At 47.2% G+C, this 21,731-nt stretch overlaps 1 protein-coding gene across 3 annotated transcripts in view; it reads right to left on the reverse strand.

Moving 5' to 3' along the window:
* BICDL1 (BICD family like cargo adaptor 1) overlaps positions 1-21,731 on the reverse strand; it is a 69,806-nt gene that overhangs the window by 27,870 nt on the left and 20,205 nt on the right. For all 3 annotated transcript variants that reach the window (XR_008312481.1, XM_053279711.1, XM_053279712.1), the window contains exon 3: positions 6,037-6,153. Coding sequence is in view for 2 of the 3 variants with exons in the window: in XM_053279711.1 (XP_053135686.1) it covers positions 6,037-6,153 (117 nt within the window). In the remaining variant the exon portion in view is untranslated. The remainder of the gene's footprint in view (positions 1-6,036; positions 6,154-21,731) is intronic.

Genomic DNA, 21,731 nt, shown 5'->3' on the forward strand with positions numbered 1-21,731 from the left:
GGGGAGAAAGGAACCCCAAATAAGCGAGAGTCCTCAGGCGGAAGAGGACAAGGCTCCAAGTAGGAAGAAAGAGGCAGAAAGAGGCACCTGTAGCAGAGAGAGAGGCTGGCACCGCTTGGAGTGCAGCCGCAGAGAGCAGGAGATAAGTCCTTCCCCCCTTCGGGAACTTGCCGTGGGAGGAAACTCTAGAGAGCTGGAATGTGTGTTGCCAGGCAAAGGAGAGGCAGAGAAGGAGCAAAGCCAGGCGGCTGCTGTGCGCTTTGAAATTCCCCAGAGATAAGCCAAGAAAGGCCGCCCCACTTCCAGGCTGCTGAAGGAGCACCCTGCCTCAGTTGCCACACACTCGCAGGGAAAGGGGTTATTATGCAACCCACCCAGGAGGATTCTTTTAGGCAGATGTGGGGGATTCCCAAGATGGTCTTCCAGGCCCTGGTGACTGGAAAACCCAGCTTAACTCTGTGTGTGTGTGTGTGTGTGTGTGTGTGTGTGTGTGTGTGTGTGTGTGTGTGTACACAAGGACATAGTAATTCCCTTGCTGGATAAGGTACACCTAATCCTGTTTCCAGTAAGAGCAAGAAAGTTCTCTCTAGAAGCTCAGGATAAGGCGCTGAAGGTGGCGGCCACCCGCTGGAGTCTTCAGAGTTATGCTGCGTCTGTACATGGAAGCTCCATTTTACTATCATGACTCAGAGTCATTGAGCTAACTATCCATTTTAACTATTTTAAAATCTAATTTTGTAAGTTTAATTTTTAATGACGTAGTTTTATTTTATAGCATAATAACTAGCTAGGTTTATTATGATGATTTCAAATTGTTTTGTATTGTACTTTGTATTTTGTTTTTTTGTTTTCTTTTTGGTATGCTGCGATTTTGCTCCTGTTGTGAGCCACCAAGAGAACAATTTGTTATGAGGTGGCTAACAAATATTATTATTATTATTTTCAATAACTATTAGAGTATTGTAAGCCACCTTGCAGAGTTTGATAAGGGAAAATGAGAAGAGAGAATATAATCCCCAAATAAGCGAACTATCCTTCATGTATTTATCAAATTCTGGTGGTTTGGGGTTTTTTTTAATGCCACTGCATAAGCTAGTGGCTGTTACCACATCTTAGAAACATAGGAAGCTACCTTATACTGAGTCAGACCCTTGGTCCATCTAGCTCAGTATTGTCTACACTAACTGGCAGCAGCTTCTCCAAGGTTTCAGGCAGGAGTCTCTCCCAGGCCTACCTAGAGATGCTACTAGGGATTGAACCTGGGACCTTCTGTATTCAAGCATTGGATGCTCTTCCACAGAGCTGTGGTGCCATCCCTTAAGGGCAATCTCTTACAGTACTCACATGTAGTCTCCCATCCAAATGCAAATCAGGGTAGACCCTGCTTAGCAAAGGGTTCATGCTCACTACCACAAGACAAGCTGTCCTCCCTGGATTTTAATTCATGGAACTCATCTTGTAACAGCGAGTTCCACCTGCTTCCATTATTAAAGGCAAAAGTAAAGTGTGCCATCGAGTCGGTGTCGACTCCTGGCGACCCCAGAGCCCTGTGGTTGTCTTTGGTATTCATTTTGTGGGGTTGGAACTCAAACAGTTTTGACCTGCCAGTTCTGGATGGGGTCACACTTCCCCAGAGGGAACAGGTATGCCATCTGGGAGTACCTCTGGATCCAAACCTTTCCCTGGTATCTCAGGTTGAGGTGATGACCAGAGGTGCTTTCTATCAGTTTTGTTTCTTGAGATAAAGAACCTCAGAACAGTAGTACATCTGCTGGTCACCTCCAGACTTTACTGCAATGCACTCTATGTCGGGTTGCCTTTGTACATAGTTCGGAAACTTCAGTTGGTTCCGAACGCGGCAGCATGAGCATTTTTCACAAAGGGCTTTTAAAGCCCTTTATCTTGCATCTCCTCCGGGATGGATGGTGTGCATTCACGTATCGGGCAGATTTACCCCAAAGTCCCTGCAAGCTATCAGGGAGTGCTTCACACACAATTTGGGTTTTTCACTGTGCATTAGATGGTAGCCCAATTTATACCTGGGGTAAAAACAAATCCACTTTTTGCATCATTTTTGGGGACAAATTCGAGTTCACAGAAAGGCCTTGCAGAAAAAACTTTCAGTAAAGCCTGCTGTGTGAAGAACTCTGAGGCTGGTCTCTGGATCATCTTAGAGAGACCATATTACTCCTATATTAAAAGAATTTCACTGGCTACCAATAAGTTTCCAGGCAAAATACATGCTGGTTATAACCTATAAAGCCTAAAACGGCTTAGGCCCTGGGTATTTAAGAGAGCTTCTTCTTTACGATGAGCCCCACCACCCATTGAGATCATCCGGAGATGTCCGTCTGCAGTTGCCACCGACTTGTCTGGTGGCTACTCGGGGACAGGCCTTCTCGGCTGCTGCCCCAAGACTCTGGAACGCGCTCCCTGCTGAAATAAGAGCCTCCCCATCTCTGACAACTTTTTAAATGTCTCTAAAGACACATTTATTCACCTGAGCTTTTAAATCTACTTACAAATGCGATGAGTATTTATATACTGCTTTTCAACTTAAGTTCCCTAAACGGTTTACATACAGAAATTAATTCATTAATTAAATAGCTGCCTGTCCCCAAAGGGCTCACGTTCTAACAAAGAAACATAAGAAAGACACCAACAACAGCCACTGGAGAGATGCTGTGCCGGGGCTAGATAGGGCCAGTTGCTCTCTCCCTGCTAAATATAAGAGAATCGTCACTTTAAAAGGTGCCCCTTTGTTCTGAATCTCTGCCTTACAGGGCTGTATGGATTATGGCAGGGGTTCTCATGCTTGAGTCCCCAGGTATTGTTGGACTATACATCCCATCATTCACAGTGGCCACACTCCATGATGTGAGCAGTAGTCCAACATCTGAGGACCTAAATTTGGGAACCCTGGTTTGTTGAGATAATGATGTACGTGAAATGCGTTGAACACTAAGAGTTCAAGAGTCTCTTCACTGGTTCTCCTGCCTATATATAAACTAAGTCTATAGTAACTAGAGAAGCCATCTAATGGTGCAGTGGGGAAATGACTTGACTAGCAAGCCAGAGGTTGCCAGTTCAAATCCCTGCTGGTATGTTCCCCAGACTATGGAAAACACCTCTGTCAGGCAGCAGTGATCTAGGAAGATGCTGAAAGGCATCATCTCATACTGCGTGGGAGGAGGCAATGGTCAACCCCTCCTGTATTCTGCCAAGGACAACCACAGGGTTCTGTGGTCACCATGAGTCGACACCGACTCGACGGCACACTTTACTTTATAGTAACTAGAGAACTTTACTTTATAGTAACTAGAGAACCGATATTCTCCCATTATGAGCGTATTGTTCTCTCCCATGGAAAGTTATCCCAGCACCTGAAATGTGCTGGGATGTGTTATGTGTGCCAGTTGGCTGGACTTAGGTTCTACCCCCTCTCCACAATATGCTACATATGAAGAATTGGAGTTATGTGGACTGCTGAGATCAGAAATGCCCATGAGGCTTTTTTTTTTTTTTTTAAACATAAATACGCCAAAAAGAAACTAGTTTTCAGTCATCTGAGATTTAAGGAGGATTGCCCACTCCCACCAATATGTCATAGAAATCTATGGCTTGATATGGGAATACAACTCTGATGGCCAGATGCCGGAGGCCATCACCAGCAGAGCATGATGGGAATATCCCGAAGCATCCAGCTGACCAGTGTCAAAAGGCAGGATGCTGAGTTGACTCAGTCACTGGCCTGACCAAGCACAGCATAAGATACACTACTAGAGAGAATCAAAGCCATTCACACTGAGGCTCCATTTTTAACACAGCACGCATCAAAACCCACCGCACACTTGGTAAATGAATCGCTTTCGACCCGCAGAGAAGACCAAAGCACACGAGGAAGTCAGTGACCCAGAGGCATGATGAAGAAGAGCAGAACAAGCACGACATGCAGAATGGAGGCTGATGGCCAACATGCATTTCAGACCCCATGAACCCTTCTGTACTTACTTCAAGGATTTGCTGCTCCACAGCCGAGTAAGATGGGGACAGGGAAGGAAAAAAATGGGAGAAGTCAGGGTTGAGGAGGGACACATGAAATTGACAGGATTATGGAGAGATACCTTCTGTAACCCGAAAACACAAGGAAAGGTTCAGCCCTCCAACTCCATGGAACTTTCCCCATCAGGCCGTGGAAAGTTATCTTTCCAAAAGAGCCGTCTGTAAACCAGTGCTAGGCGGGGTTGACAGAAAATCAGGGCTGGACCCCATACCAGGGAACCATGGCACCCGGAGATTCAACCATGGTGCCAAGACTAGGATATTCAGAGGTAGAGTTATTTAATACAGTCTCCCTTGGTCCCGGGCAACCCTGCTTCTGCTCTAAGTTGGTTACTTGTAAAGGAGAGACAGAGAAGCCCGTTTACCCTCCCCAGTGTCCATCACTAAGTCTGGAAATGTTGCCACACGCCCACTGCCAGGCTCCTAAATGTTTGGGTAGCTCCTAGACCCAAGCAAAACTGGGCAAGACCTGCATAAATATATGGGAGTGTCTTCTATGGGGTCAGACAATTGGTCTACATAGTCCAGTCTCTACCCTCCAGTTGACAGTGGCCCTCTTAAGGTCTCAGGTGGTCTCTCAGGCCTGCTATCCACATGATCCTTCAGAGGGGAGGTGCCAGAAATAGAATCTGGGACCCAGGAGTGGCCCGAGGCATTGCGGCCCCGGAGATGAGCTGCCGAATGCTAACGTGCCCCACAACCCTGGTGCGAGCCATGGACATTTCAGGGACAGCACCTCCTCAAAGAGCATTCTCTGGGGCCACCCCTCTTCTCTGGAACACTCTTGCCCTCCGGATTTGTTCAGCCCCCTCCCTGGCTGCTTTTAAGGCCCACCTGTTTTGCCAGGCATTTGCCCTTTAATTATTATCATAATATTTTAATTAATTGTTTTTGGTATTGTTGTTCACTGCCTAGAGTCTTTGGTGGAGGTGGTATATAAGAGAATTTTAATAAATTAATAGATTCACCAAGCTTTGAGTTTCTTTTTGGCTGATGTTTGTCTTGGCCCTTAAGGCTCTGCAGACAGGGCCAGCTCAAAGTACTTCGCCAGCCCAAATGGGCCTCAGCAGAGCATGCTGAGGACAGAGTGCTGTGCCAGAAAGGGCAAAACTCCAACCAGGTTGTCAGAATAAGTGGCATAAAATATGCAGACTATATCCATTATTTCTCTACATTGTTTATCCTGGGTGCAAAACTAGAAGGTTTGGAACCATTAATTAATTAATAAAATTAATTAATTAATATTAAGCACCTGACCCCAAAGGCTCTAGGTGGTTCACAAAGATTTTCACAAAAAAATTCAGCAAGACTCAAAGGGAAGGGAGAGGGGGCACAGAAGGGGGAGACACAGCAGGAGACGCTGGGAGAACAGGAGAATCCAGGGAAATCAGCAGGCCCTCAGGAGCAGGAAGTCGAGAAGTTTCCATTCCCACTGGACACCCACCCAGCTTTTAGTTTGGTTGTTTTGATACCACCTTTACGGGCAATCTTTTCCCAATGATCATAAGGCCACTGATCAAAAGAAACATAAACCAAAGTGAATAGCTTGAGAATCGTGTCAAAGGGACAAGAATTCCAATTCTAATTCCAGACTCAGACGCCAGAAAACCATGTTCTGAGAGCCCAGCTTAAGCAGCCGAAGCAAGTAGCACAGTCTTTCCTAGAGTGTACCAGTTCAGGCGGGGGCCTGCATGTCTGAACACTCTCCCCCATCTAAAACCATCTTTGCACACACCAAACCAGCATGTCAAGGAGAAAGGGCCAGCCTAGCCTTGTTTGCGCCAGCCAGGCTATTCTACTGTGTGTCTGGAAGCATCCTCCACCCGCAGTCTGAAGTGGTCCAGTCCTGGAAGAGCTGGACTAGGATTCTGCAGAACGTTTAGGCTGGCCCAGAGTTGCAATGGTGGCCTTTTCATTTCCAGATCCTTTTTTGAAATGGACTCTAGTAGATCACACCGGGAGTGAAGGACTCACCTCAGCTTGAAGACTTTCAAGTCGTACGATGTGCTGGTTGGTAGATGACTTCTTCTCCCTGAAGTCCTCTTGGAGGACATGAACCTGCGTGGAGAGCTGTCTTTCCACCTCCGATGCCTGCAAAGAAGAAGGTGGTGCCACAAAGTTAATACCTGAAAAGTATCAGAGAGCAATTGGTTTCTCTTTCAACCATATCAATCTCTTTAAAACACAATTTTTCAGTCTCTGGTCCCCCAATTAGTCATTGCTGGACTACAACTTCCATCATCCATACACAACCACCTTTGGCCAGTGTGGCTGTGGATCATGGGAGTTGTAGTCTACATCTGGGAACTAAAAATTGGGAACTCCCCCCGCAATCAGGTGCCTCTTATTTCAGAATGCAAATGCAGAAGAGGACGACCAAGATGATCTGGGGCCTAGAGCACCTTGCTTACAAGGCAAGGCTACAACACTTGGGGCTTTTTAGTTTGAAAAAGAGGCGACTGAGCAGAGATATGATAGGGGTCTATAAAATTATGCAAGGTGTGGAGAGGGAAATTTTTTTCTCCTTCTCTCGTAACACTAGAACCAAAACAAACAAACAAACGGATTGCCAAGAAATTGCCTAGAATAATATGAAACCGATTGCCTAGAAATTTAGGACTGACAAAAGGAAATGCTTTTTCACACAGCATATAACTAAACTTATGGAATTCTCTGCCACAAGATGTGGTGACAGCCACCAGCCTGGATGCCTTTAAAAAGGGCCTAGATACATTCATGCAGGACAGGTCTATCCATGGCTACTAGTTTGAGGGCTATAGGCCACCTCCAGCCTCAGAGGCACGATGCCTCTAAATTAGGAATGTGCCCAAACCACAGTGCAAGCACCTTTGGGGAGCAGCATGGGGGAGCTTTGAGAAAGAGGAGAGCAGGCCCTTACCTGCATGGCACCAGTGGGCACCATTCACTTGGCCAGCAACACCAGGCTGACCATGTGCACGGATGCCATATGCACGCTGGCACTGTGCAGGGGTACTTGGGCCAAGCGCCACCCCAGCAGGAAGCTGAATAAGGCGGCAGAGAGCAGGTAGAAACCAGCTCTCCTCTTTCTCAAAGCTCCCGCATACTGCATCCCGTGAGGGGAAGTTCTGATGGTGCTCACCCATCAAGTCTCCCTTGCAGATGCAACCAGGGCAGACCCTGCTTAGCTAAGGCGACAAGTCATGCTGGCTACCACCAGACCACACCACATTTCAAACCAGAAGAAAGCCGTTCTCAGGAAAGACGTTCTCTGGTCACTTCACGTATTCCACACACAGTGTGACTATTGTCCCGAACAGCAAAATGGGTCTACAAAGAGCTAGGAGTGCATGCCAAAAGCAAAACTCTCTTGTCTTTTTTTTTCTCTTTTTTTTTCTGGACTACACCTCCCTCAGCCCTGGAGGCCATTTTGGCCAAGGACGATGGGAGTTGTAGTCCATAAAACTCTGGAGACCCCAACTTGAGAACTCCTGCTATGAATATTTTGAAGAGTAAATGGTAATCATCGCAAAGAGCAGGCCTTGGAACTTTGCTAAGACTCTCTCACGCATACATTCCCATCTGGAACGGCATCCCTGCAGGAAGAGAGCAGCCATCTGGTCTCCAGTGTATCATTAAAGATCCAACATTCTCTAATTTTCCTAAATTCCTGAGGAAATGTGGGTGGCAGGCATAAAAGCAATACATTTTTTCCTCAAGCAGAAATATAATGGATAGGAAGCTTAGCTATCCAAAGCACATTTCTGCATTAGGTCATGTGCATTAAATTACGAATACTTAGATTCATTTAGTTCAAAAGGATTGCTGTCTTGCCAGCTATTAACATGGGTGTTGGAAAGAGGAGGCGTGTTCACCCTGCTTAGGGCAAATGTCCCATCCAGTTTCAGGAGCTGTGCCTGCTCCCGATCTCCAGGCCAGTGTTCCCAGATGTTGTTGATTACAACTCCCACAATCCCCAAACAAAAGCTGTTGCAGCTGGGGATTCTGGGGATTGTAGTCAACAACATCTAGGAGTCCCTGTAAGAGCAAACACTGCTCCGGGCATGTGCGAGTAAGAAGTAAGGCAGGCAGTCTGCTACGCGTCAGCTGGGTAGGATGGGCACACCCTATGTAGACTGCATGCCCAGCTTTTGAACAGGGTAGGACGAAAAACCGCCCTACCCAGCTGAGGTGGAGCAGGTGATCACACTCGCTGCCTCCCACTTTGCTTACTACTTGCACACAACCGATGATCAGGACAGGAGCGAGCACAGCTCCCAAAGCTGAGAAGGACATTTCTCCTATCCAGTTAACAGTTGTGTGTGTGTGTGAGAGAGAGAGAGAGAGAACAAGCCTACTGTCTTTTCCCACTGTACATAATCAACTCTAAATTGTTTTAGGACACAAGGGGGAACATGCTCCCTTACTGCTGTGAAGAACATACTGGTGGATGGCATCCTTGGCGTGCAATCTGGAAGCAGAACATCTAATCCATATTAAATCATTCATTCTTCCTGACTGAAAGCTACAACATTTAAGCCACATAGTTTTCAGGAGGATGTTAGACACACCTAGAATTCACTGTATTGCACAATTTAACACCCACACACTCCTCCAACACCCACAGAGAGATTAGTGCCCCACCCACCAACTCTCTTCTCAAAAAGGGGGGAAATGACATTTGAGGAATTATTAGACCAATGTAGTAAATCCAACAGTTTACTACAGGTATTTTGTTATGTTTAGGACACAAAAAGCAAGACCAGATATTGGTTCCAGTTATTTGTAACATGTCCTGGGATCCTCCCCTAGGAAATAATCACAGCTCCGCTTTGCAACGTGTAAAAATAGATTCTGCTTAGCGCCAAAGGCATCATCTGCCAGTGACTGTCAATGAGGGTTGTGCAACTCAAAAAGGAGCTTCAGACACTCCTTAGAACAGGGGTGCTCAAACTTGGGTCCCCAGATGTTTTCTGACTACAACTCCCACCATCCCACCAAGGGAGGAGAGCTGGTCTTGTGGTCGCAAGCATGACTGGTCCCCTTCGCTAAGCAGGCTCCGCCCTGGTTGCATATGGATGGGAGACTAGAAAGTGTGAGCACTGGAAGATCTTCCCCTTAAGGGATGGGGCCACTCTCGGAAGAGCCAAGCCATTTCGAACCCCCTTCTTATTCTTCTTCCTGCACTGAGGGCAGCAGGAGGTTAGACTAGGAACATAGCATAGGCAGCTGCCATATACTGAGTCAGACCCTTGGTCCATCTGGCTCAGTATTGTCTACCCAGACTAGCAGCGGCTTCTCCCAAGTTGCAGGCAGGAGTCTCTCTCAGCCCTCTTTTGGAGATGCTGCCAGGGAGGGAACTCGGAACCTTCTGCATGCAAGCAGGCAGATGCTCTTTTGTATCCCCCACCTTTTTTGGGAGGGTGGGTCTGTTATGATTTAATGTGTGTTTTTATCTCATGTTTTACTGTTTTGTAAGCCACCCAAAGAACAATTTGTTATGCGGCGTCTAACAAATAAAGTTTATGCTATTTACACCCAGTCTACCAGGTGTTATTGACTGGATTTGGTACTTTAATTATCGGGCCCTTTCCAAGGGTCTAGGAGAACTAAAGAAAAATTAAAGATGATTTCGTTGTAGTATTCGTGCTGTCCTGAGTAGTGCGGCCTTCTGCAGTGGATGTGTTGTAATTTTATTGATGTCCAAAGTGTCGAGATGGTGTTCAAGTTCTTTTGGTACTGCACCAAGGGCACCCACAGCTATGGGCACCACTATTGTTTTCTTCTTCCAGAGCCAATTGTGCGCTAAATGCCTCTCAGTTTGTATTCGAGAATCCCAAAGGAGTTTTGCCTCTTCATTTTCTGTGACCTTCTCAATCAGATGATTCCACCAATTCTAGTGGTCCAGTGGATCATTGCAGCAACTTTGTTGTACCTTTCCTTGTAATCAATCTGCGTGATTTTCTTACAACATACAAAGCGCTCAACCGTCTCATCCGCTTCCTTGCATTAATCAACACTTACTGTCTTTCTGGGTCTTATCAATTTTTGCTTTTATAACATTTGTTCGCAGTGATTGTATTATTCTTATTATTATTAATAACAACAACAACAATGCAAAAACATTATGAAAAAAGAAAAACAAAATAATCAACATAGCAATACCAGGGGATAGCAGAATAGAAGAAAGAAATAGAAAAAAATCACAAAATACAAAGATCTACAAAATGAAATTGAAAGGCTGTGGCAGAAGAAGACCAAAATAATCCCAGTGGTAATTGGCGCCCTGGGTGCAATCCCCAAACAACTTGAAGAGCACCACAACACCATAGGGGCACAGAAATCACCATCAGCCAATTACAAAAAGCAACTTTACTGGGAACAGCCTATATTATGCAACAATATCTATAGCAACAACAATGATAATAAAATTCAGCCATCCCAGGTCCTTGGGAAGGACTTGATGTCTGGATAAAACAAACCAGTCAATAACAACTGTCTGACTGTGTAAACAAAAATAATAATAATGCAAAAATATTATGGGACTTCTGACTACAAACAGTCACACAATACACCAGATATAACTGTAGTCGAGAAGAAAGAAAAACAAGTCAAAATAACCGACATAGCAATACCTGAGGGGATAGCAGAATAGAAGAAAAAGAAATAGAAAAAATCCCAAAATACAAAGATCTACAGATTGAAATTGAAAGGCTGTGGCAGAAGAAGACCAAAATAATCCCAGTGGTAATTGGCACCCTGGGTGCAGTTCCAAAAGACCTTGAAGTTCCAAAAAGTTCCAAAAGACCTTGAAGAGCACCTCAACACCATCGGGGCCACAGAAACCACCATCAACCAATTACAAAAAGAAACTTTACTGGGAACAGCCTATATTCTGTGACGATATCTATAACAACTGACAATAAAATTCAGCCATCCCAGGTCCTTGGGAAGGACTCGATGTCTGGATAAAACAAACCAGTCAATAACACCTGCCTGACTGTGTAAACAAGAAATAATAATAAAATCATGCAAATGAGGATTACTAGATAGTGCTCATGTATGAAACCTCTCATTTCTGGCTAACAACAACTTGGCTAACTGGGGAGACCCGAGTTCCAATCCCCATTCAGCCATGAGACTTGCTGGGTGACTCTGGGCCAGTCCCTTCTCTCTCAGCCTAACCTACTTCACAGGGTTGTTGTTGTGAGGAGGAACTGAACTCTATACACCACTCTTGGCTCCTTGGAGGAAGAGCGGGATATTAATGTAAGAAGAAGAAAAACACAGCAGTGCTACTCAGGCCCCTGGTCACCCCTTAGTCCGACAATGGCATGCTGGCAACCCTAGATATCCCTGCCCATCACGAGCACTAATCCAGCACCAAATCCCCTGCAGTCACTGGTCTGCAAGGGCTCCTCATGGCCTCCGTTAGCATAACACTGCTGTGCTCGAGTCCCCACTCCCCAACCACAGGTGTATCTTGGGGTAGAACAGGGTGGGGCACCCCGAGGCTCTCCAGTGGTTAGGCTAAGCTCCCATCACGCCCAGCCACAACAAGCTTTGACTGGAGATGATGGGAGTTGTAGTCCACAACAGCCAGAGAGCCTCAGGTCAATGGCTGGCCCTTCCTGGTGTAGATCAGAAGGACCCGCACGGACTTCGCTCCTCCGGAGTGGGCAGACGGCGCTCCCCCTGCTGGCACCAAGATGCTTCGCTGGCAGTTGGAGGGCTGGCATGGAGGGTGGGTGCAGGGACAGGCGGGAAGGGAGCTTCTGAGTGGCTTATGTGCACGAACTCAGAGGCTGCTGGGTCCATTGTAACGCAGGCAGGTGGAGGGGAGAGAGTGCCAGGATGGTGGGATCAATGGCCGTCTGCTTCTCCCATCCTTGCACCAAGCAGTAGTGGAAAAAATGGCACGCCAGTGTGCATGCCTGAGGATATTCAGAGGTAATAAGATTATAGTCCTGATACCAGGGCTGCTAAGCTGCCTACCATCTGTGCAGACACCTTAAAGAAGAATCTCTATCCCCATTTCCATGAAGCTTGGAGACAGATGGATGCCTTCTAGAAACCCCTTCCCAGAATGTATGGGGGGGGGAGACAGGTCAGCTCTTCCCTATAAGGTGACTCCCTATAAGATATTGTATCTGATTTATTACTGGAATCGGCCAACAGCCCAACAGTTTTGGCTTTTGCTTAGTCACCAACCATTCTTTTGAATTGCCACCAATCCCCCTGCCTCCGATTAAGTCCAGGTCTTTATGGCAGGGGATGATGAGAGTTGTAGTCCATCAGGTTGGGAAACCCCAAGTTAGACCAACAATGCATAATCAACTTGTGGGATTCTCTGCCACGAGATGTGGTGACAGCCAACAACCTGGAGGGCTTGAAGAGGAGTTTGGATGACTTCATGGAGGAGAGGTCTATCAATGGCTACTAGTCGGAGGGCTGTGGGCCACCTCCAGCCTCAAAGGCAGGATGCCTCCGAGTACCAGTTGCAGGGGAGTAAGCAGGAGAGAGGGCCTGCCCTCACCTCTTGCCTGTGGGCTTCCAGCGGCATCTGGTGGGCCACAGTGGGAAACAGGATGCTGGACTAGACGGGCTCCCTTGGGCCTGATCCAGCAGGGCTCTTCTGATGTTCTCCTTTTGATAAGACTAACATAGAAGAGCTGCAACTCCAAACACAAGTTACGAAGGCAAGCAGAATACAACAGGAACTAGTTTGAGGAATGACTGCACCTCCTTGGCCTTGCTTGAAGCATTCTAACTTCAGGGTGGCCCATCTATTTTGGCAAGCAGCCATGGTATTCGAGGGTGGCACAGACCCCCAATGAATGGCTCAGAGCCCCATCAGCCACCCAGCTCCTCCATGACCTCTTCCAGAAAGGAAGTGCAGTGAGGTGGGGGCACCTGCACCGAGCATGGGATGGGAACTCCTAGCCCTGCCTAGCTTGCTGGTGCTTGCACCTTTATAGGGGCTGCATGATAATGTCCTCCCCCTCTATGTGCCTTCTCCGATGGTGGGGTTGGCAGCCAGCAAAAGCCATAGATCGTGGTCCCTAGAATCGTGGAGGACATCTTCTGTGTCCAATTCTTGCCATTCCCTTCAGGTCATCCATTTCCATCTCTTCTCCCTCCCTCTTGGATCTTTTCCCTGCTAGCTTTCTTCTAGCATGGTTTTTGATCATTTGCTACTCTGAGGATATGTCCACAAGACGCCAGTTTGTGTCTTTTGATTGTCCGTATTATTCGTTTGAAGACAGGCCATCCTGGAGAGAATCTCTCTATGTGGTTGCTAAGAGTCGACACCAACTCGACAGCACTTTATCAATCAGTCAATCAATCAATCAATCAATCATTTATGTGTTTTGTTTTTGCTTTTTGAAGTACTTCTTCATTTGTTGTTCTGCTGGTCTACTTGATCTTGAGTTTTCTTCTGAGACACCACATCCCAAAGGCTTTCAGTTCCTTATGTGCTTCTTCCTTGATGGCAGGAGTGTAGCTATAATTGAGCGGATGGGTTCAAAGAACCAGGGGCCCCCAGCTTTTCTTTATTATCTCCCTCACTCCAAGGGGCCGCTGAGGAGAGGGGTGAACATGGGCCCCTTCTCCCCTAGCTACGCCCCTGCTTGATGATCCAGGTTTCACCTCCATACAGGCGAAGAGACCAGAGACTTTAAAAAGAGACACATCACTGTAGTTGGGGAGGGAGTATGACTGAGTTTTCCAAAAGGGGGCTGTGGGCCTGGAGCTTGGATCTTTTAAGTACTTGGCAATGGTCCTGTCGGCAAGCAGATCACGTGTCGTCCAAAGCAGGAAAGGGTGCCATCTTCCTAAGAGGTGTGCTGCAGTACAGAAGCCTCTTTCTCCACTGTGCCTTGCTGTAAGATTGCCTTGAGTGTCCTGAGCCAGGGTGCAGGCAGCAGTGACTTGGCATATGGAGACCCAGCAGCACACAAATCACAGCCCACAATCCCTCCTGAATCCCACTGTGCTACTTGCGACATCCATGCTGCAGGTTGGCCAACCGCATCCGAGTTATTAGCAGAGCCAACGTGCCCCAGTTTAACCAAGTCCACATGGTGGGGGGAGGGGAGCCTCCCAGTTCTCTAATAACCCCCCTACTGTGTATTAAAGCTATTTTTAAACAGGATTACTTTTCATGTAAGCTGTTCATTGAGCAGCTCTTTATCATCAGGGCCTCCTGCAACTGCTGAGAATGTGGAAGGCATTCTAGACGCTCGGAGCAGATCGGATGATGGTTCAAGTGGACCATATTAATTTTTCGCTTCAGTTCAAGAGCTGCACTCTGGTTCATAGTAATTACTCATTTCTTTTAATCAACGGTGATTTACTATTCAGTTGTTTCAATTAATTTTCTATCACCCAGATGAAATAAGCGCTAAAAGCACAGTGTATATTCCGTGCTTCTGAGGTTGCACTGCAGAAGCATGGAATTGGGTACAGAATGAAGAGTCCCAGCTTTCATTTTAAAAATACACATTTCTAGCCCTTATGATTAGGATGGTAGACTGAACACATGTGGAGAATGTCTGGTGACATCTCCAGATGACATCAAGCAGGATATCCTGAGGAGGGGCAGAAAGGGTACCTCCATTCTGTATACCATTCTTTTCCCCTAGGAACATAGGAAGCTGCCATATACTGAGTCAGACCATTGGTCTATCTAGCTTAGTACTGTCTTCACAGACTGGCAGCGGCTTCTCCAAAGTTGCAGGCATCAATAAAATTTCTGAGTCTCTCTCAGCCCTATCTTGGAGATGCTGCCAGGGAGGGAACCTTCTGCTCTTCCCAGAGCGGCTCCATCCCCTGAGGGGAATATCTTACAGTGCTCACCCATGTAGTCTCCCAGTCATATGCAACCAGGGCAGACCCTGCTTAGCTAAGGGGACAAGTCATGCTTGCTACCACAAGTCCAGCTCTCTCTCCTCTAGCCTCTCCACCCCCAGAAGCAGAAAATTTTCAGCACAGTCCTAAGTCTGTCTACTCAGGAGCAAGTCCCATGAAATTCGATTGGCTTTACTCCCAGGTAAGTGCTTATAGGATTGCAACCTTCGTTATGCAAATATGGGGAAATATAGGACAATTCACAATGTGTTTATTCAGGTCAGAATTTGGGTTACTTTGGCACAAGATGGTTGCTGTTATGGCACAAATACAAAAAAACCCCACAAGAACTGCTTATGCAATGGCCACATACACAACCCCCCGTGCCCACACACACACAAGTTGTATTTTGATTCCTGCATTGGAGCAAGAGCTTTAGTACAGAAATATTTCACCTCCACATGTGCATTGCAGGAGGTAATGGCAGACAGCTGACAGTTTATAAGCTACCTGCAATGTGCCTTATAGATAAAATGTTTACGGTGCTATGGATAATCTTGTGTTGGCCATAGGTCATATAAAACGAAAGGTTTCAATAATGCCCCAAGATGGCTGAAGGCATTTCCTGCTATCTGAAGCAAGCCTTTTTGGCAAAACATTAAGTTTGAAAGAGACACATTTCATTCATGTGTCATTCACATTTAAACTGGAACATGGGTGCTTTCCAGACTGCGCTGGAGGAGGTGGTGTAGAATCCTACGGTTAACCCTAATGTTTTGAAGCCAGTTTGAGTTAGCCATGTCACCACTGAGGCTTTGAGGGGAGAAAGCAGAAAGGAGGAGGGAGGATGTAAAAAGTTAGTCTCACCTCTAGAGGTGAAGGGATAAGGGGGGATTCATATGTAAATGGGTTTTCTGCATACCTGCTTTTGTGTCAGGCAGGTAAAGATAACCTTAAGGAGACTCCTGGCACTCACAGAGCTTGTGGTTGTCTTTGGCAGAATACAGGAGGGGTTGACCATTGCCTCCTCCTGCGCAGTATGAGATGAGGCCTTTCAGCCTCTTTCTCTATCGCTGCTGCCCGATAGAGGTGTTTCCCATAGTCTGGGAAACATACCAGTGGGGATTCAAACCACCGGCAACCTCTGGCTTGCTAATCAAGTCATTTCCCCGCTGCACCATTAGGTGGCAGGCACACAGGCAAACTGTTCTCAATCCTCAGAAAACCAGCTACTTTTTCATATGGCTTACAACGTTGCAAGCCTGGAACCTCAAGACATGATCTGATGCTGTGCAAACAGCACCTTATGCAAGGTGGTGTCCAAACCCAGATCACCAAGAGCCCCTGGTGGCGCAGTGGTAAAACTGCCGCCCTGTAACCAGAAGGTTGCAAGTTCGATCCTGACCAGGGGCTCAAGGTTGACTCAGCCTTCCATCCTTCCGAGGTCGGTAAAATGAGTACCCAGAATGTTGGGGGGCAATATGCTAAATCATTGTAAACCGCTTAGAGAGCTCCGGCTATAGAGCGGTATATAAATGTAAGTGCTATTGCTATTGCTATTGCTATATGAACGCCCCTCAAGCTACCTGGAAGCCACCATGGTAAACCAAAGGGCAGATTTTACTTCAGAAGCCAAAGAATCCTGCTGAATGACTCTGGCTCTTGTGGAGAGTTTTAAACGGGGACTTCAGCTATATTAGGGCAACCCTGGTCCTGTGCCACACCCTCCCATCAGCAATGCTAGAAGGGAGATACAGAAAGACCCCACTCTCGGAGTGCCTGTGCCCCTGTGACTCTGGCCAAGTTGAAACAACACCACGCATTCTCCTCTACTGCCCGTTCTACAGACACTTCTGTACCACCCAAATCTGTCTGCTACTCCTCCAGTTCCCAGGATGCTCAAACCAATTTCACACCCGCCTTCTGCTCTCCGACTCAAAGCCTGCCATCACACATAATGTGGCCAAGTTTTGCGCAGCAGCATGAAACGTCTGCTGGGTCCTGACAGGTCTCAAGACCTAATTAGGCCAAACAGACATTTCACTCCATAGTTCAGCTGCAGCGCATCTCTTAACATTAACAGCCGTGTTTTTTACAACATTTTAAAGTTCTACAGCTTTATAGCTTTTTAGACACCCGGACCAAGGAATTGTAATATCCTTTTAATATGCTTTTAATTTCTTATTCATGCTCTTTATGCCATTTTATGTTTCTGCCACTTTTTCCATTTCACGCCTTTTATGCCTCGTACTCTGTGCTGGTCTCAGACCTTGTTAAAGATTGATTGACTGATTACATTAGGGCAAACAGAGTGAAAGCAAAGCCAAAACAATCTGTCAAATGGACTGCATTCTGCAGCCAACTTTCCCTTCTCCGTGAGGAATGGAAAGGCACTGTCTTGCAACAGAAGGATGACTGATAGCCCCTCTCCGCTCAAGCCTACTCCAAGAACTCAAGATGTAGAAACAAGCTTGCATTTCTATGGGAAGGAAGGCTGTCATTCCAATATAGATTTTTCCATTATAGTTCACCATGCAAGATTTTCAATACCATTTACAGATCAGATACACAAAAACCCTCAGAACTGTTATACATCCTAAACAATGCACTGGACAGAAGAAAGTTCCCCTCTTTAACCCACCCTCCAAAAATTCAAGAAATAACTGAAATACTGCCTTGATATGTATGTTGCTACTAGTACCACTTCTGACACCATGGATATCAGGCTTGTCCAATAAGTTCCCTGACATATTTTACACCAAGCAGGAAAGTATGATTCGCAACTTGGGACACACTTTTAGTCCATCATCATCTGGGGACCCAAAGTTCCCTGAGAACTCCTAGTTTACGTAATTTGATATCACCTGGAGGACAAACACAAGTGAAGAAATCCCTCTCAGTCGACAAAATCAAAAGAACTTTTCAGCTTCCTGTCAGGACCAACCAGAATAGAACCCCCTTTAAAGAGGAAAAGGCGTTCCAAGCACAGATTCAAGCACATGCTGGGATCAGGAGGAGCAGCTGGTTTCGGGCAGCCAATTTGAAGGACACTTTATCTTTGGGACCTTGCTGAATCCAGGGATACTCCATGAATGGGATGCCCCACAAACAATCAGCCCCTGGACTCCAAGCAGCAGAACTGGATGGAAGCCACGCCACCAGGGAGGCTTGACAGATAGGGCTTCTACCCCGAATCTCCTTCGGGAGAGAGTGTGCGCGTTCACACACCAGCCAAACTTACCCCGAAGTCCCTTCGAGATCCTAGGACCCACTCCACACACAAGTCGGGCTTTGTCTTGAGAATTCTAGCTTTTCTCAAGGTATTTCCAAGTTTTAAAAATGCTGGCTTTAAGCTACTTTCCCTGAAAACTCCGGAGAAAATGGGAAAGGCACTGATGTAGAATCATTAGCATGATAAGAGGCATGCTCTCTTTAGAAATGCAGATGTAGCTCTTTAGTAATCTCTCTCCCCCTCTTTTGGCTAGAAGGAAAACACAGAGGCATGCCATGCGAACCTGCCTCAAAACAAAACCAGAAGGGAGGGGCTGCTTCCCTCAATGCCTCGAGTTTATCTCGAAGTAGCTTTGTTTTACCCGGCAGCATGAAGCCATGTGTGAATAACTCCCATGAGAAGGCAAGGCACTCGCCTGGCAGCACAAGGACTCCATTGCTCCAGTCTAAGACCCGGACTGGCCGGATTAAGGTTTGCACTGCACCCAGCCTTCACGCCTGTACCAGGAAATGTTCTCTTGCAAGACCTGCCATAAAAATCTTCCATTGCTGCCTGGCTAGTGCTACACCACCCCGACCACCTCCACTGATTAACTGATGGATTAAGTGCCATCAAGTCAGTGTTGACTCTTAGCGACCACCTAGAGAGATCGATTCTCTCCAGGCTGATCTGTCTTCCACTTGGCCTTGAAGGCCTCTCCGTGGTGCAGTCATGGCTGTCCTTATCGAGTCCATCCACCTTGCTGCTGGCCGTCCTCTTCTTCTCTTGCCTTCAACTCTTCGCAGCATGATGGACTCCCCTGCCGAGAGCCCCCCTGCTGCCTCAGCCATCACATCCTGACTCTAGTGCTGGTCTTTCCTCCTAGCTGGACAGCTCTCCTCTCTCGTTTGCACGCCTGCAACCCACCAGCTCCCATGTGGGTAGGGATGAGACACTCGTGAATAATCTAATTCTTCAGGCATTGGGAGTGTCCTCCCACTACGGAAACGTCAAGTGGAGACAAGGGGGTTGCCCACATGTTCTCTCCTTGCATGAGGACTAGATGAGCAGCTTCTGCTACGCACGTGGAAGGACAGTTGCAATAAAGTTTTCTGCTAAAACCCTGGACTGTAGCAGTCCTGTTTGGGTTCTCAAGCATCCACCCCAACCCTAGAAAAACCCTGAATCGCTTCTGGAACTAGGAGGCACCTTAACTGTCTGCCTACTCACATGTTACATTCGCACCTCCCTGCTGGTATGGCTTATCTGCTTCTCTCCTTCCCTGTTTTAACAGGCATAGGGATGAAAACTGCATGCAGATGTTATTTTAAGGTGTCAGTTCCATTTTCCAAGAATAGCCCATTCTAACCATGTATTTTGTGCCTGTCATAACTACTGATCATAATTTTAGAAGGAGAGAGTGGAGGAGAACCACACACTTAAAATAAAGACACTCTCATTATGAATGCTTGTATGGGAAACACTTTTTTTTCTTTTTCCTGCTAGCAATAATTAGTTGGGAAATCTCACGCATTGCCCATTACGTGATGTCAAATCTTAGTCACGCTCAAACGTGATCTGAATGTTCAGGGGGCGAGGACGAGCAGAATCCCCGCCTCTGTAGAGGTTCAGATCGCATTCTAACAGGGCTGTGGCAAAGCACGATTAAGGGACACATCAGAGCCTAATACACATGTGAAAGTGAGATTCCAGTGATTTGAAAGGACAGGAACAGCAGAGAGCTGGGGAGAGACCTGAACAGAACACCACCGACTCCCTGCATCTCCATTACCTGTCCCCCCACCAACAAGGAATTCAGGAGCTGCGATCCACCGAGGCAGGGGTCACAGGCAGCTCAGGGTCGAGCCAATGCTTTCCATGTAGAAGGTCCCAGATTCAGTCCTTCTCCTGGGAAGGCTGGGCAAGATCCATGCCTGAAATACTGGGCTGCTGCCAGTCAGTGCAGAGTAGGCAATACTAAGCTACATGGACCAAGGGTCTGACTCAGTAAACGGCAGCTTCCCTTTGGCTGGCACAGAAGTCCCATCACAGGTGGAGGGTAGGATCTCACAGCTGGTGTTGCCGGATGATGGCACACTTCTGGATGAGGCCATTGGCTGGGGCTCGCCACACGCTCTACAGGACAGCCGCAGTGGCAACAGGGACGCAAGAGAGCCGAGGAAAGCCTTTAATATCACATCCCCACCCCCGGTCCAGTCTTAGTTGTCCCACCACCAAATGAGGAGCCAGCGCTCTGGCCAGTGGGCCCTCTAACTTCTCTCATCTGTGTGCAGAACGAGTTTTGTTCTGGGCAACAGCACCAAGGCAGTGCGTGCACACAAATGCATTCGGAGTGGGGCCTCCCTGATTCAACTGGAGCGGGAGCTAAAATGGATTGAGTGGACATCAAAAACTGGCATGCATGTGGACACACCTTAGAGGGAACACGAGCCAGGCGTTGCACTTTATCTGACCGAGATGGGGAGAAGGAGGCACACTTCAGGGCAGTGTGTGTGTGTGTGTGTGTGTGTGTGTGTGTGTGTGTGTGTGTGTGTGTGTGTGTGTCTCCAACCTGAGTCCCCAGCAGCTGATGGACAACCCATGGTCTCCATCCACAATGGCAGAAGGCTGGGGAATGGATGAGGCGAATTGTAATCCAGTAATAACTGGCTTAAGCTAGTGTCTTGTGTAGTGACTACTTCAATGTTGCAGCAGTGAAGAATTTCTTCCAGCATGTGTGCTCTGGGTGTTTGTGCCTGTTCCTAGATCAGCATCGTTGTTTGACTAATATTAGATAATGATAGCTTTGCAATAGGCCCTAATAGTAGTATATTGCTTTTGTTATGAAATGGTTTTTAAAAATGGGGGGGGGAGGGAGAGAGAGAGAATAACTTCCTTACTGCCGTGCAACTCTTTGCATTAAAAAGAGCATCAGATAACCCCCAAATGACCATTCTGACGTCACTGCTGTGTCTTCCACAGTATCTGCAGCCTCACTGTAATGCAGCTGAACACACACACACACACACACACACACACACACACACAAAACCAAAGCAAAAACACCACCCTGGAACCACCAACTTATCACTATGGCAACATCAGCCGACTGGGACACTGTAATATTCTGTGTAGTCTAGCAACTGGTGACGGAGCTCCCGGCCACTCTGGAAATTGCAAATAAGCAATGCTGCTTGAGATTGATCATCCCGAGGCAAAGGACGGGGAGAGCGGTGGTGGCGGCGGCTGTGCTGAGTGCACCATCCTGACAGTTCTGGCACAACAGCGGCAGTGAGGGAAAGCATGTACGTCATCCCTGCCCCCAAGGGGCACGGGCGAGAGCAGGGAGGAAGAGCCAACCGGATGGAAACCACCGGATTCCGATCAACAAGCAACCAAACTCTACTCTGCCCCAACTGGAGGACATTGCTGGGCGGTGTTTCTAGAACTCATTGATTTCAAAGGGGAGAGCGAATCCTGCATAAGGGCGTTCTGTTCCAAAACAACACTTGTGCCGTCCAGAGATTCAAGGCATGCAAGCAGGGTACGAGGCTAGCCGTTGTAAAAGGTGACTGGCCAGGCGAAGAGTCAAGTGACCAGGCCAGGTTTCCCTAGAATCCCAGAGCCG

Source organism: Hemicordylus capensis, chromosome 15 (assembly GCF_027244095.1).
Source record: "Hemicordylus capensis ecotype Gifberg chromosome 15, rHemCap1.1.pri, whole genome shotgun sequence".
In the NCBI taxonomy this organism is placed as follows: domain Eukaryota; kingdom Metazoa; phylum Chordata; class Lepidosauria; order Squamata; family Cordylidae; genus Hemicordylus; species Hemicordylus capensis.